This window comes from Cyrtonyx montezumae, unplaced genomic scaffold (genome assembly GCF_038088225.1).
Source record: "Cyrtonyx montezumae isolate F1298 unplaced genomic scaffold, pur_monq_1.0 scaffold_8, whole genome shotgun sequence".
Classification (NCBI taxonomy): Eukaryota; Metazoa; Chordata; class Aves; order Galliformes; family Odontophoridae; genus Cyrtonyx; species Cyrtonyx montezumae.
This window is the reverse complement of record NW_027072089.1, coordinates 12,679,393-12,693,731: the sequence shown is the minus strand read 5'-3', so window position 1 is coordinate 12,693,731 and position 14,339 is coordinate 12,679,393. Positions and strand designations below refer to the sequence as shown.

Below are 14,339 nucleotides of genomic sequence, written 5' to 3'. Positions count from 1 at the left end.
TAAGAGATACAGGGCTTTTTTCCATGTTACTGGAGGACATTTTGGAGGATAGGACAGTGTAGCTATTGCAATTTTCACATTGAATTTCTAAAAAGCAGAAACTGCTGGCACGCAAATGTGTCAATGTTGAGAAATGTTCTACAAAACAGAGAAGGACTTACAGAAAGTATTCCAGTAACAACATCGATGAGGAGTGTATAAACCATGGTAAGTGTGGACATCGTTTGAAGAAAATGGGCAAGAGGACAGAATCAGTTTCAGGGAACAACTGACATACAGCTTTACAGACTGCACTTAGTTGTGAAAATGTATCATAATCTTAATACTTGTGAACAAGCACTTTCAACAGACATACTCCAACGTGGTGTAAATGAGGCGATAAGGAACAGAAATACTGTCATTCCGTCACTCATCTCTCCCTGCTCTGGGATCACACAATTAGCACAGATCTGGTGCATGGGAGAGCATTTTGTAGACAACTGTACGGTCCTATAGGGTCTATTGAAGATGACTAGAATGACCAGTGCCACCGTGGGGGAGGACTGCAGGAGCTGCAGCCCATCAGCTTTCAGCAGGCTTGTGCTGATTTTCATAAAGCGTACGACGGCGTGCCTTTATATGCTCAGCCTATATAATGTTCTCTTTACATGGCAGAGAGAATACGTTAAACACATACCTGTGTATCAACTGCCAAACTTTCTGTCATAGTCCAGCATGTGTTTATTTATGCTCTTGCTGAAATCTAAATCTGTATCATCAGCTTCACGGACAAGGAACAAATCTCAAAGGATGAATTCCTTGAAATGACCGTCACCACTGTCTGACTAATTGTGACTCATGGTTGATGTGTCCAGAGGGAAACCAGAAGCCTGGAAATATATAGTCCTCAGTGACAAAAACGGGTTAATGGAGAGATCTGTCCACAGTGACCAACTGATCCACATTTATAGCTCCTGGATTTTCACTGTCCCACAGGAGTGAAGTCCCAACTTCTATAAACTAGACTAAACCAGTGATGGCTGGCAACCAAAACTTTGCAGCCTGTAAACTCTCTTAACAATTCATATGTAGGGGAAGAGAGAAAACAACCAATACCAGAGAAAAAGATTTAGGAACCGCGGTTGAAAGGAGGAATGGAAGAGGAAAGGCTCTACACAACTGGGGATGGTACTGATACTTTAGCATGAGCACGGTGTTTGACACAACAAAAGGACACAACAAAAGACGGTGTGAAGTCACATTCACAGATCGTAGTGATATAAAGGAGCCCTAAAGCTCCTCACAGCCTACATGACACAAAGCCTGAAGTCACTATTCAGCTAAGACATGAGCTCTCTCAGATAAAAATGCAGCTTACTCAACTAATCAGAGTTTTCCTCCAAACACAGCGAGAAAGGTTTAATCGGGAACATAATGCCACGTGTGAAGGACATTTTGTTAAAAATATACTGCATGTACTGAAGAACTCTATTTTTTTCATATGATGTGACATATAACAGGCACAGAACCAAAAAACCACAGAAGTGTGTGGTTTATGCTATCTCACTGGACTATCAAGCAATGTTTAACATTGAGAAAGTATTGCAGATACCTATTAGAAGATGTATAAGTGTTACTTTACACTGTTACCACAATGACTGCTTTTCTTCTGTGTTACCACAGCTGTTAAAAAGCCTTAATGGAGCGCTAATAATGCAAGTCATTATAAAACATCTTAACCTCATTTGGAAAATATGTGCAAGCTTTTCTGTTGCTCCTGCTTCCCTGTCTCCTAACCAAGATCTCCATATTGAGCCCAGTTTTGCTTTTTTTAGCAGCATAAATTATAAGCAACTCTATTCAAGTCAATAAAATTTCTCCAACCTGAAAACGGAATCAACCATCTGCAAAAAGCTGAGTTTAACAGGTAATTTTCTACTGACAGCTCTTACCAGAAAACAGGTTACAGAGGTTACTCTTTTATCCAATAATGAAAGTAAACAATGGAAAACGTAGACAGCATGTTCTCTACTTGTATCCTTTACATGTAATTATTTTCATGTTAGTAAACAGACGAAGGAAGGCTACTATCAAGCAATAGATGGAGCCTACTCATCATGCAAAACAGGCAGCTGAACATCTCTGTTTATACATTATTTTACCTTTTGTTCCCAAATTGGACAGTATGTGAATCTATGAGACATTTGCACACATCATTTCTTGCAGAAAAATGTCAGATCACCCTTTATGCCCTCAGGCAAACTTCTCCTACCTGATCTCAATAGCTTCCTGCAACAAAATTATTTTTCATACCTTGTGTAAGCAGTTGGAGGTTTCGGACTTCTTCTCTCACCTTCAGCTGAAGGACTTGCTGCAGAATGTGCTGTCGCAGGCTTTCCTGGGCAATGCCCATTCGTTCAAGCTTTTTGTCAGTAAGTCTCAGCAAAGCACGGCCTGGACGCAAAAGTCAGAAAGAAAAATTACCCAAGGATTTTCATTAATGCAATATTCTCACTCTGACAGGCTAATTTCCTACAGCAAAAAATTCTCAGTCTGAAATGATATAGTCTCATCAGTTAAACACTGTCTTTCTGTCAAAGATCTATGTTTAACTCTTCTCTTTTTTTAATATATATTGTTTTGATGCTTTGTGAGCCTTTTTAGACACGTAAAATAGGTAACCTCAATCATTTTAGATGACCAGCTGCTGTAGTTGAGTGCCAGCTGGTCTCCCCAGTAAGTCTACAACTGGTCCAGGTGTCTAAACATACCCCCATCTATTTTCAAACATCTGAATTACTGTCAGAAAACAAACTGAAAGTGAATCTGAGCTTTTTGATAAATTTAAGATATAATGAGGATGACTATTACTGTTATTTAGACATGTTTATAATGTAACAGCAACATCTCTCAGGATGGCCCTGTACTTAGAGATCCAGCCTTCCAAATCCCTCTACACAGTAAAAAGAACCAGCAAAGAATGGGGGTGGGGGAGATACCTTACATGTCTCCATGCATATTCAGTTATATCTAAATGATTCCTGAAAATGATATTTGCTCAGCTATTAGACTGCATTTGCCAAGGAAAGAAGGGTAACTGACATAGGTGACTCCCTTCTGAGGAGAATTGGAGGTCCCAATGTTGGCCAGACCTGAGCCATAGGGAAGTGTGCTGCCTCCCTGGGGCCTGAGTCAGTGACATTACAACAAATGTTCCTGGTCTGGATCGACACCCCGATTATTACTCTTTACTGATAGTTTAGTGATGAAGTTGCTGAGAAAAGCTTGAAGGCTATCCATAGAGACTTGAGGAGAGCGGGGTGGTTAGCTGAAGGAGCAGTATTTTTCTCTCTCTACTTCACAGCAGTGAGGGATACTGAAAGGACCAGGAAATCTCATCTGATAAATACATGGCTAAGAAGGTAGTGCAATCACAGGAATTTTAGATTTTTCAACCATGGGGTGGCTCACTCACAGCCCGGCCTGATGGCTGCAAATGGGTCTCACTGGACTCAAAGGGGTAACAGATCCTAGCCCATGAACTGGCAGGGCTCACTGAGAGGGCTTTAAACAAGGTATGAAAGGGGAAGAGGATGAAATAACTCTCGCTAGAGATAAGCCTGGAGGAATTACAGTGGGGCCGAGGTGAGGGAAGGAGCTCAGCTGAAGTGCACCTTAGTGTGGAGCACAGGCAATAAGCAGGAGGAGTAGGAAGACAGTGTGCAGCAGGCAAACTATGACTTAGTTGTCATTACTTAAATATGGTGTAATCACTCCCATGAGTGGAGAGCTGCAATGAATGGCTACAAGCTCTTCAGAATACATAGGCAAGGAAGGAGGGGCAGTGGAGTGGCTCTCTATGTTAGAGAGTGTTTATGTTGAACTTGAGGCTGGCAATAAGGTTGAGTCTCTATGGGTAAGGACCAGGGGAAAGGCTGACGAAGTGACATCCTGGTGGGGGTCTGTTATAGATCACCTAAACAGGATGAAGAGACAGACAAGGTATTATATGAGCAGCTGTCAGAAGTTGCATGATCATCAGCCCTTGTTCTCATGGAGGACTTCAAATTCTCTGATATATACTGGAAGTATAATACAGTGCAGAGGAAGCGATCTAGGAGGTTTCTAAAGTGTATGGAAGACAACCTCCTGATGCAGCTGGTAAGAGCCTACCAGCGGAGGTGTTCTGCTACACCTACTGTTCACAAACAGATAAGGACTGGTGGGAGATGTGGAGGTCAGGAACTGTGTTGGCCAGAGCAACCATGAAATGATAGTTCTCAATTCTTGGTAACTCAGGAGATCAGCAAAACTGCTACCTTGGACTTCTGGAGGGCAGACTTTGAACTATTCAGGATGCTGGCATGGGACAATGCACTGGGAGTGTGTTCTGAAGGGTAAAGCTAGCTGCTCCTCTAGAAGGAAGTCTTAAAGGCGCAGGAGTAGGTTGTCCCTTGTACCTTAAGATAAAGCAAAGGAAAAGACCAGCGTGAATGAACAAGGAACTTTTTCTGAGATTCCAGGAGAAAAAGGGAATCTACCTCCTATGCAAGAAAGGATGGGCATCTCACAGAGAGTACAAAGAAGTCGTTAGGATATGCAGCAAGAAAATTAGAAAGACAAAACCCAAGCTTGAACTCAACTTGGCCACTGCTGTAAAAGAGAACAAAACTTCCTCTACTGGATGTGGAGGGAAACATGACCGTTGAAGATAAGGAAAAGGCTGAGGTTCTCAATGCCTTCTTTACATCTGTGTTTGTCAGACCAGTTATCCTCAGGTACTCTACTTCCTGACCTGGAAATATGGGATGAGGAGCAGAATATACACTCCCACAATTCAGCTGTAAACATTTAAGAGACATTCTACTCCATCAAGACAGTGACAAATCCACGGGGACTGGTGACCAAGTATCCTGGGATGCATTAATAATACCATGGCAAGCAGGTCAAGGCTCCTCCCCCTCTACTCTGCCCTGGTGAGGCCACATATAGAATACTGCATCCAGTTCTGGGCTCCCCAGTTCAAAAAAGACAAGGATCTCCTAGAAGGAGTCCAGCAGAGGGCCACAAAGATGATTAAGAGTCTGGAGCATCTTCTGTGTGAAGAAAGGCTGGGTAATTTGGGTTTGTTCAGCCTGGGGAAAAGAAGACTGAGCGGGATCTGATAAATGTTGATAAATATCTGAAGTGAGATGGGAGAGAAATGGATGAGGCCAGGCTCTTCTTGGTTGTGTGTAGCGATAGGACAAGGAGTGATGGCCTAAAACTGGAATATAGGAAGTTCCATACTAACCCATAAGAAGAACTTAATTACAGTAAAGGTGATGGATCACTGGAACAGGTTGCTGAGGGAGGTTGTGGAGTCTCCTTCTATGGAGATATTCAAGACCCATCTGGACACCGACCTGTGTGACCTATTGAAGGGTACTTGCTTTGTCAGAGGGGTTGGACTTGATGTAATTTCTTGAGGTCCCTTCCAACCCCTGCAATTCTGTGATTCTGTTATGGATGTACCCGCCCTGGAGGCATTCAAGGCCGGGATGGATGAGGCTTTCAGCAACCTGGTCTAGTGAGAGGCGTCCCTGCCTATTATCATGGGGGTTGGAAATAGCTGATTCTAAAAATCAGTTCCAGCCCAAACCATTCTGTGATTCTATGATAAAGATCGCCCAGATATAATTCTCGCAGGCAATAATTCCCTATCCATGGCTTATATTCTCCCATGCACATTGTAGAGGTTAAAAAAAAATAATCAAACAATCCACTCTCTCCCGATTCTGCTAGGGAATGACTGACTCCATCTGACTCCATCTTTTGGACATTGCCATGGCATGAAGAAACAGGAGGAAGGGAGCACACTGGCTGAGCCAACACTAAAGACACGAACACTATCTTTGGACCAAACAGAAAATGAAAGCATCAAGGAAAGTTTTACCTTAGGAAAAGAATCCATTCTTTCATCTTTCCCAGTGCTGTGAGATAGAACAGAGAGAAGTGTCCTGAAGCCCCCCACTGCTCCTAGATCCTCTGTGTATATATTTGCCTGGCCAAAGGTGCCCTGGCCAATACTACTAAAGCACATTGAGCTTCATTGATATCACCTTGGAAAACAACACATTGCTTGGTTTGTTTTTTTAAACAAGCTCAACTTTTTACCTCCTCTAGTTCTGACTGCAAGCATTTTTAATTATTAAAAATCCCTTCTTTGATTTTTTTTCAGATTTTATTCTGAAAGCAGAAGAGGACACTGACAACTTCCTTCCTCCACAACACAGTAGCCTCTCTGCTGACATTACAGGGGCTTTTGGATGAACGGTGCAATTTAGCTCATCATGAAGTGTTACTCAACACAGCAAGATAAGGCCATTAATTAATCTATTTCTTTATAAAACAGCAATATGGGTACAGAATTTTTATGATTATTTTAATTAAAGATAAATTAAAGACACATAATATTTGCCCCAAACCAAGTAGCTAGCAGTATCCCTTTCACTGCTGCTAGATTTCACTCAGAAGTAGTTACATGAAGTGGATGGTAGGATCTTACTATGATGTAATGTTAAGTACTGGGATTTATTATTGCCGACACTAGATCTTATTGATCAAATGAAAAAAGACAGGGTTCATGAATTTTCTGCCCTTCCTTGTCTCTCTAGTACTTGACACTATGGCAGATAATGAACTTTTGATAGGAAATTTTTATTTGAAATCATAAACAAGAAGAATTCTATGGGTTAATGTGATAGCATACTATGAAAATTAGCTCCTTACAGATCAATGCCAGCTGTCCAATTCCCTTGGTGATAGAGACAGTAATTATGACTTCAATTTTTATACCACCTTATCACACTAAAAAATCTTAAAGCAATTTACAAAGTATCCACAGTAGTCTGACAGTATGGTCTGTAATGTCAATCTAGTAGCTGAAAGCAAACAAAAAATAAACAAATAATTAGTTTAAAGAGTACCAACACCCATGTCATCTTAGGGCAGCGAGTCAGCAACAGTAACATGAAAGGACAGAAAAAGGCCACGCAATTCATCCAGTGTACCACCTCTTTTTGGCCATGGATATACTTATTACCCTTTACATCCTCCAGGCACCTCCTTATTTCACATTCAAATCAATTTTCTACCCAGTCACTGCCTTTGGAAGTTGAGTATGCACAACACAGAGACGTCTCTTTTCAGCTCCTGGCATGCCAGTTCTTCTGCGGCTTTGGCTCCAAGCGCAATGCCATTGGAAAAAAATTGTCTTTGACTCATACTGTTTGCAGCAGCTTTCACTAGCTGCCTTAAATTAACTCCTTCTTACACCAAATCCAATGTGACCTCTTGAGACAGTGATGAAGCAGGAAGGCAAACATCCAAAGGCAGTAGTTGACATTTCCAGAATGTAGGAAGTGACCTGAACTAAGAGAATCGAATCCTCCCCATTCCATCTTCCTTCTCCCTTCAACATTCAGAACAACAAAATACAAGCTAGGACTGAATAACTTACTATATTGCAACTAAGTCATGCCTTCGCAAAGGTACAGCTGATGTCTGGATCACAGTCAGCAAAACCAGTTAGTTACAAAGGCCAAGGCCCTGGCAATCAGCTAAGGATTTCAGACGCTTCACTATCTTAATTCCTGTAGTGTACATACGTGAAAGGTGCTAAGGACTCTGTAAGGATTACTGAACACTGAACCTAATTGTCCAGAGAGGCTGAGAAGTTTCTATCTCTGGAATTTGAAAAACCTGATTAACATGGTTTTAAACATCTGGCTGTAGCTGCCCCTGCTTTGAGCACAGGGACAGGGTAAGATGGTTGCCAGATGTGCCTTCCAAATCCAGCTATTCTCTGCTGCTGTGACTCATCCTTCGTGAAGGATCTCAAGATTAGGATCTATTTTCATTGAAAATGAACAAACTAATGGAAAAAATGAATAAGAATACACAAAAGATGCTCATTTTGGCAAGCATCAGAGACAAATAGACTGCTATACAAGTAAATATTGGGGCTATATTGGACAGAATATATTATCAAGAGCAGTACCTAAAACAAGCATAAGATTTTCAAAGAGTTTAAACTGATCTCTGCTAGGACACAAGTAAAGGAACTTCACTTACACCTCAGGAAAACTTCCCAAAACTAAAGAACAAGTGCTACCTCTTTAAAGGCTATTTTATATATAAGTAGTACCCACATGCATGAAAGAAGATTTTTTTTTTTCAAAATCTTTTGGACAACAAAACAATAAAGACTGTAGTTGCAAACACCTAAGTCTTGGCTCTCATTAGTTGCACAGCAGGGAACCAAATGCTTTAAAAAAAAATCACTCTTACTATCTACATGCATCTTTTAGCACCTAAAACTCAGACCTCTCATACTCAGGAAAGTGCAGCTGTGGAATGTTCTGAGAAGCCTTGAGGGCAGCCACAGAACATAAAATATTTTCCAGCTTAATAATGGATTGATGGCCTAATTTCTTCTAATACGACTTAGCTGTTGCAGATCTCATTTGATCAGTCTGGGATTGGATGAAAATTTGAATGGAGGGAGAAACATTGCGTGCCACAAAACATTAATATGAGTATAAGCATTGGTCCAATGAGGTTGGCATTGGCCCTAGAGCAAGGAATGTGGTGCAGTCTGCTGTACCTAATAAAAAATGTTCATACCTCCCCTCACTGGTACAGCTTACTGCTTCTCTTCTTTTCCCTGAGCCTTTGAAGCCTCATTGACTGCCAGTTCACAGATATCTAGAGGGATACCATGCTAGAAGTCTTGAAGGTATACGTGTAATGAAGGTGAATGAATAAGAAAGGATTTATTTTAAAAGAGTAGAAAGAACTGAAGAAATGCAGAAAGATGAGAGCAGATAGTACGAAGGCTTTATTCAAAACCCTGAAGAAAACTATGACTAATTACCATTGATGAAGATGATGAACCAAGAGGGGAACAATGTACATGAAGTGTGGCAAAGAAAGGCGATCTTGTCTCCTGAATACAGTGGTAGACATACATGAACATCAAGACAAGATACTCAGCTTACTTACCACAGAGCACAGAATTCAACTGAGAAAGAAAGGAAAGGACAGAGAACACAAACGCATTAAAAAACTCCCTACAGCAAGACCAGCAGCTCATTCAGCTTTGTATTCAGAGAGGCAGTAGGAGATGAATTAAGGCAGAACTACCAGGAGGGTTACTTTCTGAAGTCATTCCCCTTGTACTGTGCCAGCATCTAGAATTGTTACACTAGGGGTAATAGAGAGTGCCTCATTTTTAGCACCTACTTATCGTCTTAGTGTCCATATATTTGTCTTTTTAATCCTGTCTGCCTCTGCAGCCTCCTGCAGTAGCAAATTCCAGAAGCTTGCTGCACGCTTTCACCTGTTTTATATTGATTTCTTACTAACTGCTTCAAGAGTTCCCCAGTTTGTGCATTACAGTATTTGGTGAACAATTCCACAGCCAGCTCATCTGTTTCTTCCATTGATTTCTAAACGTCATACACCTTTTGATCACATTTCTGTATGGACATAGCTGACAATCCTAGAAAAACAGGAATACAAAATCTCTAAGTCCCTAAACATTCCAAGCTGAAAACTTGGAAAAAATATTTCCAGGCTAGAAACACTATTTTACGTTGCTGAGATGATATGATATTCTTAATGGTTAATAATGTACTTCTCTGGTTTTTGTATAGAACTATTTCAGACATAACATTTCTGCATTTACTTCTTCAGTTCTATTAACATATTCTCAAGTCTAATTCACTGGGTTTTTCCTACTTGAAATGGTCTGATCACAGCCTTCCTTTTGCTTGCTTCTCTTCACTTCAGCACTTAAAAACAAGCTTCATAGGACTTACTAGGTAAGAAATTTCCAGGACAGACATAGAGACATCAATACCATTGTTCAGGTGCTGGTGAGACAGGAGCATAAAACTCCCATCACACACTCAGGAAAGAGGAATTCAAACAAGAACAGGCACAGAGAGAGGCTATGACTTCATAGTGAGGAATGGTGCAATTATTTCATGTGAGGAGGCTAGAAAAATGTAAAGTCACCACAGAAAGAAAACAGCTTCACGATGGCAGTGGAGAGAGAGATGAGAATCAGGGAAAGAGAACTATTAAACCAAAGAAGTAAGTTAAATAAAGTTAAACAAATGGATATGAACACAATTGAGGAATTTGGGTTCAAGAACCATTTGTAAAAGAAGTAGTACAAACCAAAAATTAGTCATATTTTCAGAATGAATTTGATATGACTCAGTGACATTGTACTTACATCAGATCTTTCTTTAACCCATCAGATCTTACACAGTATTAGATTTTCACATAAGAATTTAAGAGCACACTACTCTTTCTCATGCCAGTCTCATCATTAGTCAACCAGACACATCAGTCACTTCATCCTCAATGCCTCATGGCAAATTCACAGCTTTTCTTGCAAAAGCAGTCAGATCTGGCTTGTCCTATTCATTATTTTAGCCATGAGACTGGTGCAGACTGTTGGTAAACTACAACTTGCATTACTCTTCTCTTTGACCAACTAGTATTCCACTACGCAAGGTTCAATTGCTTCAGAAGTAAAAATGGATTCATTTTCTATAAGATTTATCACTGCAGCAAACACTTCATTCATCTACCTACTAGCATAGGGGCAACTGCTAGCATAGGCAAAGAACTACCTTTTTCCCAAAATTGCTATTGGTGGCTGCTGGGTACTTCTGCTGCAATTAACAGCACTCAACTGGGGACCTACTTACACAGATAGAAGACATAAGGGATACTGGTATGGGAATAAAGTGGCAGGGAGAATAGTTTTAAATGATGGAGAACAGAAGGAGCAAGGGAAACTTTTCAACCTGGATGCATATGTATTCTCCAGTTCAGGCACCTGTGTCAATATTCTTGTGATTTGTCATTCTGTTAGCAAAAGCAGCGTACCTCCATGGAGCTGCAGGAATTATCCTGTGATAAGTCACAGGAATGGGAGAGGCAACACTTCCAGTATTCCTTCAGTGAAAGAGCAAGATAGCACAGGAAGACATTTTAGATTTGCTCATGTATCAAATCAGCTTTGGACTTGCTTTTATTTCTTAACATCATCAAACAATAATAATATGACTTCCTGTTTCTTTACCATTCATTATTTGTTGGATATTGGGTGAGGCTGGCCTCTGCAGTAAAGTTTATGAAAACAAACACTTGTCAATTAATGTCTGATTAAATTCAAAAAAAGCCCTGTATAAACAAAGACACTATCTGAGTATTGTATGCATCCTTCATTTTCACATCATCTCTGTTTACAATTCTGTCAAGAGGAAGAGATGACTATTGTTACTGCTGCCATTAAGTCTACAATAAGATCAGTTTATTTCCATTTATGGAAATGGCCCTCTCAAGTCACAGTTTTCTTGCATTTTCCAGCTCTTCCTCTGTACTTTGAGCTCCAAGCATGAACAGGATATGGATGAAAAATAACTTTAACACCATCTTCAACACAATTGCATTTTCACATACAAAATTAGCAGCAACCAAGATATGAATTTGTTCCTAAATCTGTTTCTGACAAACTTACAATGTGGTCAGTAATAAATCTATGAAGCTCACCTTAGCATTGCCTTTCCCAATTCCTCCCCTAATCCATCAAATAATTCAGTAATTTCTCTTTTCTTAGTTCTGATCCAGTTCTGTGAGCTACATTTCTCGTGGTCCCCAGTGATGTCTGAAAATTAGCCATTTTAGGTGATGTCTTTGTTGCATGCTGTTTTTCCCTGGCTCTTCGCAGGGATCTCTCCCATCCAGCTACCTCCAGCTGTTTCTCCCCAGCTATCACTGCCATGAATGCTGCTCCATCCCATTATCAGCTCCAGCAGGTCCACCCATTCAGTCATAATTATGCTGTTGAAAGAAATCAGCTAGCCTGCAATAATGGTGAAATCATGAAAGAATACTCAATTAAGAAAATATGGGTCTTGGATATTAATTTTAAAAGTACAAGAACTTCTTAAAGTCAGTACTATACCCCTGCTCTGCCTCCATTAGAGAGGGGCTTCCTTTCAGATAGGCAGCTCAAAACAGTCCGTGTATCCCCAAAAATGATGCTAAAAAAAAATTCCTTTTCCAGAAATAAGAGACTCCTGGCTCCCAAATCCTCCCACTTAATAAATAAATAAATAAATAAATCACGTGCAATTCCAGAATTCTTCCTCCTTGACTAATCCACAACATTTCAAGGAAGTATTTTAGTTGTGTGCCTTCTAGCGGGGAGAATCAAACATCCTTATAAGTAGCAGCCTTAGTTATGACATGTTGGACCCTAGCATCTAAAATGTTACACTTTTACTCCAAGATAACTTTATTCTAAGAAAACAATGTTTTTATACAGAGAAAGGAAGGGGTTAATGAGAAATTGTGCACCGTGATTACTGGAAGTGATTCAGTAAGTAATTTACTGTACTGATGGGAACTATATTGATTCCTTACAAGTCTTAGGTAAAAGACTGTTAGACAGTTCTGTTTCTCAGCTGAACATATTTGGGACCTGATGATTTTAATAGGAGGAAATAGTAATAAGTTGAATTCCCTTCTGAAATACAAATTCAGGCACAAATCATATTACGCCACTTTTCAAATGTACTGTAAAATGCGAGACAACAATTTTTAGTGCTCTCAGGAAGGACCTGATAGGACCCACAAAGTAAATTAAGGATAAATGTAAACCTTCAGCAAGCTGTCTATAATCCATACTGCTTGTTGTATATACATTTGCCAACCTACTTCCTGGCCATACAAAATTATATATTGTCTACAGCTATACATAAAGATATAAAGACATGTAATAATGTACTTCTATCATATTGCACATCACATTTTTTCTTAAGAAACAAAATCCAAGACTGCTGTTTGCTGGTATCAGTGTGCTAGATTTACAGTCCCTCTATTCAAATAAACAACCTCAAGGTCTTTTTTGCTTGTAATGAAATAAGTGAATCTGTCAACATCTTTGATTTTGTCTACCATCAGCAGGACACACAGTTCTTCAATTCCTTGTTAATCTAACATTGCTCACTGTGCAACCCATTATGCATTAGATTCTTTATTAATTACAAAAAATCGCATTAGATCATGCCTGCTGGCAAAACTGCTGTTATTTTATTCAGGAGTAAATACACATTCCTATATTATAATGTACAGCTTCTACACAGAGCAGATTACAAAAGGGCAAGCCAATTTGGGAAGCGTTAGAATCGACTGAACTCTTTATAGGAAACTCAGACAAGAGCCTTTCCTGTAACTCCTAATGGTGGATCTTAGAAAAATCACTTTTTTTTCCAGAAAAAAGGGTAATTTAATACCACAAGGAAAATAGTAACCACACACACACACACAAAACCAACACTTAACTCTTGAAGTGCCCAACTCAACTGCAGCTGGGAAATTCCTGAAACCACCCAGAAGGCTGTCTTACCTTTTGACATTTCTAAAGCAAAAGTGGTTCTGCAGTTCTGCCCTAAACTGCTGTGTGCATATAGCAAAGAGGACAAGCCCCACAGAGTACTCGTGAAATCCAAAAAGCTGCCCTTATTTAAATGAGGAATGACACCTACTCCTGTCACATACAGATATACCCACTGAGTTCTTTAAACTACACTAATACGAAACACTAACATGGCTGAAGACCAGACTCTGGGAGCTTTTCTCCACAATCCAAGGGACAGAAATTGTCAGTAAATATTGTTGCTTGCTCTAATTTGCTAGAGAACAATTCAATCAATAACTCAAAGTTGCTAGGCCACAAAAAAACACATCAAGGTCACAATTCTTCAGTATGCAATAGATGGAAGGATAAGGAATGTCAATGTATTTCTATGCATTGTCTTCCATGTTATGGCAATGCCCTAGTGGACAGTCTTTGGGACCATCTCATCTCCTCTGTGATGCTGGGAAGAGCGGGCCCTTCTTTCTCATGATTGCTCTGGCATACAGCACTCATGCAAAAATCTACATGGAAGTCTAGTATTTGGAAAATGTTTAATTCATTCTCTGAGTTTCTTTTAAAGTCAAACTTGCAGGAGGTAAGGAGGGCCTACATAATGTGACCAGACAGCTTACTGTACTGCATAATGAAAGCACCACAACTTCCAGAGGACCCAAATTTGAGAACTCAGATTTTTAATGTATAATATCCAATCACTGCTTTGATAAAAAAAAAAAAAAATTAAAATTTTGTTAAGTATTAAAATAAGCTTTGAAATCCCAGTGCTGAGGAACATACATTTCCTGATCAGTATCTGCAGCTCTCCTCTGCTCCACACTCCAAGCAGCTTTCAGTGGTGCTTTTGTCCATGCCTGTT

At 39.9% G+C, this 14,339-nt stretch overlaps 1 protein-coding gene across 3 annotated transcripts in view; it reads right to left on the bottom strand.

Moving 5' to 3' along the window:
• SAMD12 (sterile alpha motif domain containing 12) overlaps positions 1 to 14,339 on the bottom strand; it is a 158,904-nt gene that overhangs the window by 76,638 nt on the left and 67,927 nt on the right. For all 3 annotated transcript variants that reach the window (XM_065753662.1, XM_065753664.1, XM_065753663.1), the window contains exon 4: positions 2,293 to 2,433. In XM_065753662.1, the coding sequence (XP_065609734.1) occupies positions 2,293 to 2,433 (141 nt within the window). The remainder of the gene's footprint in view (positions 1 to 2,292; positions 2,434 to 14,339) is intronic.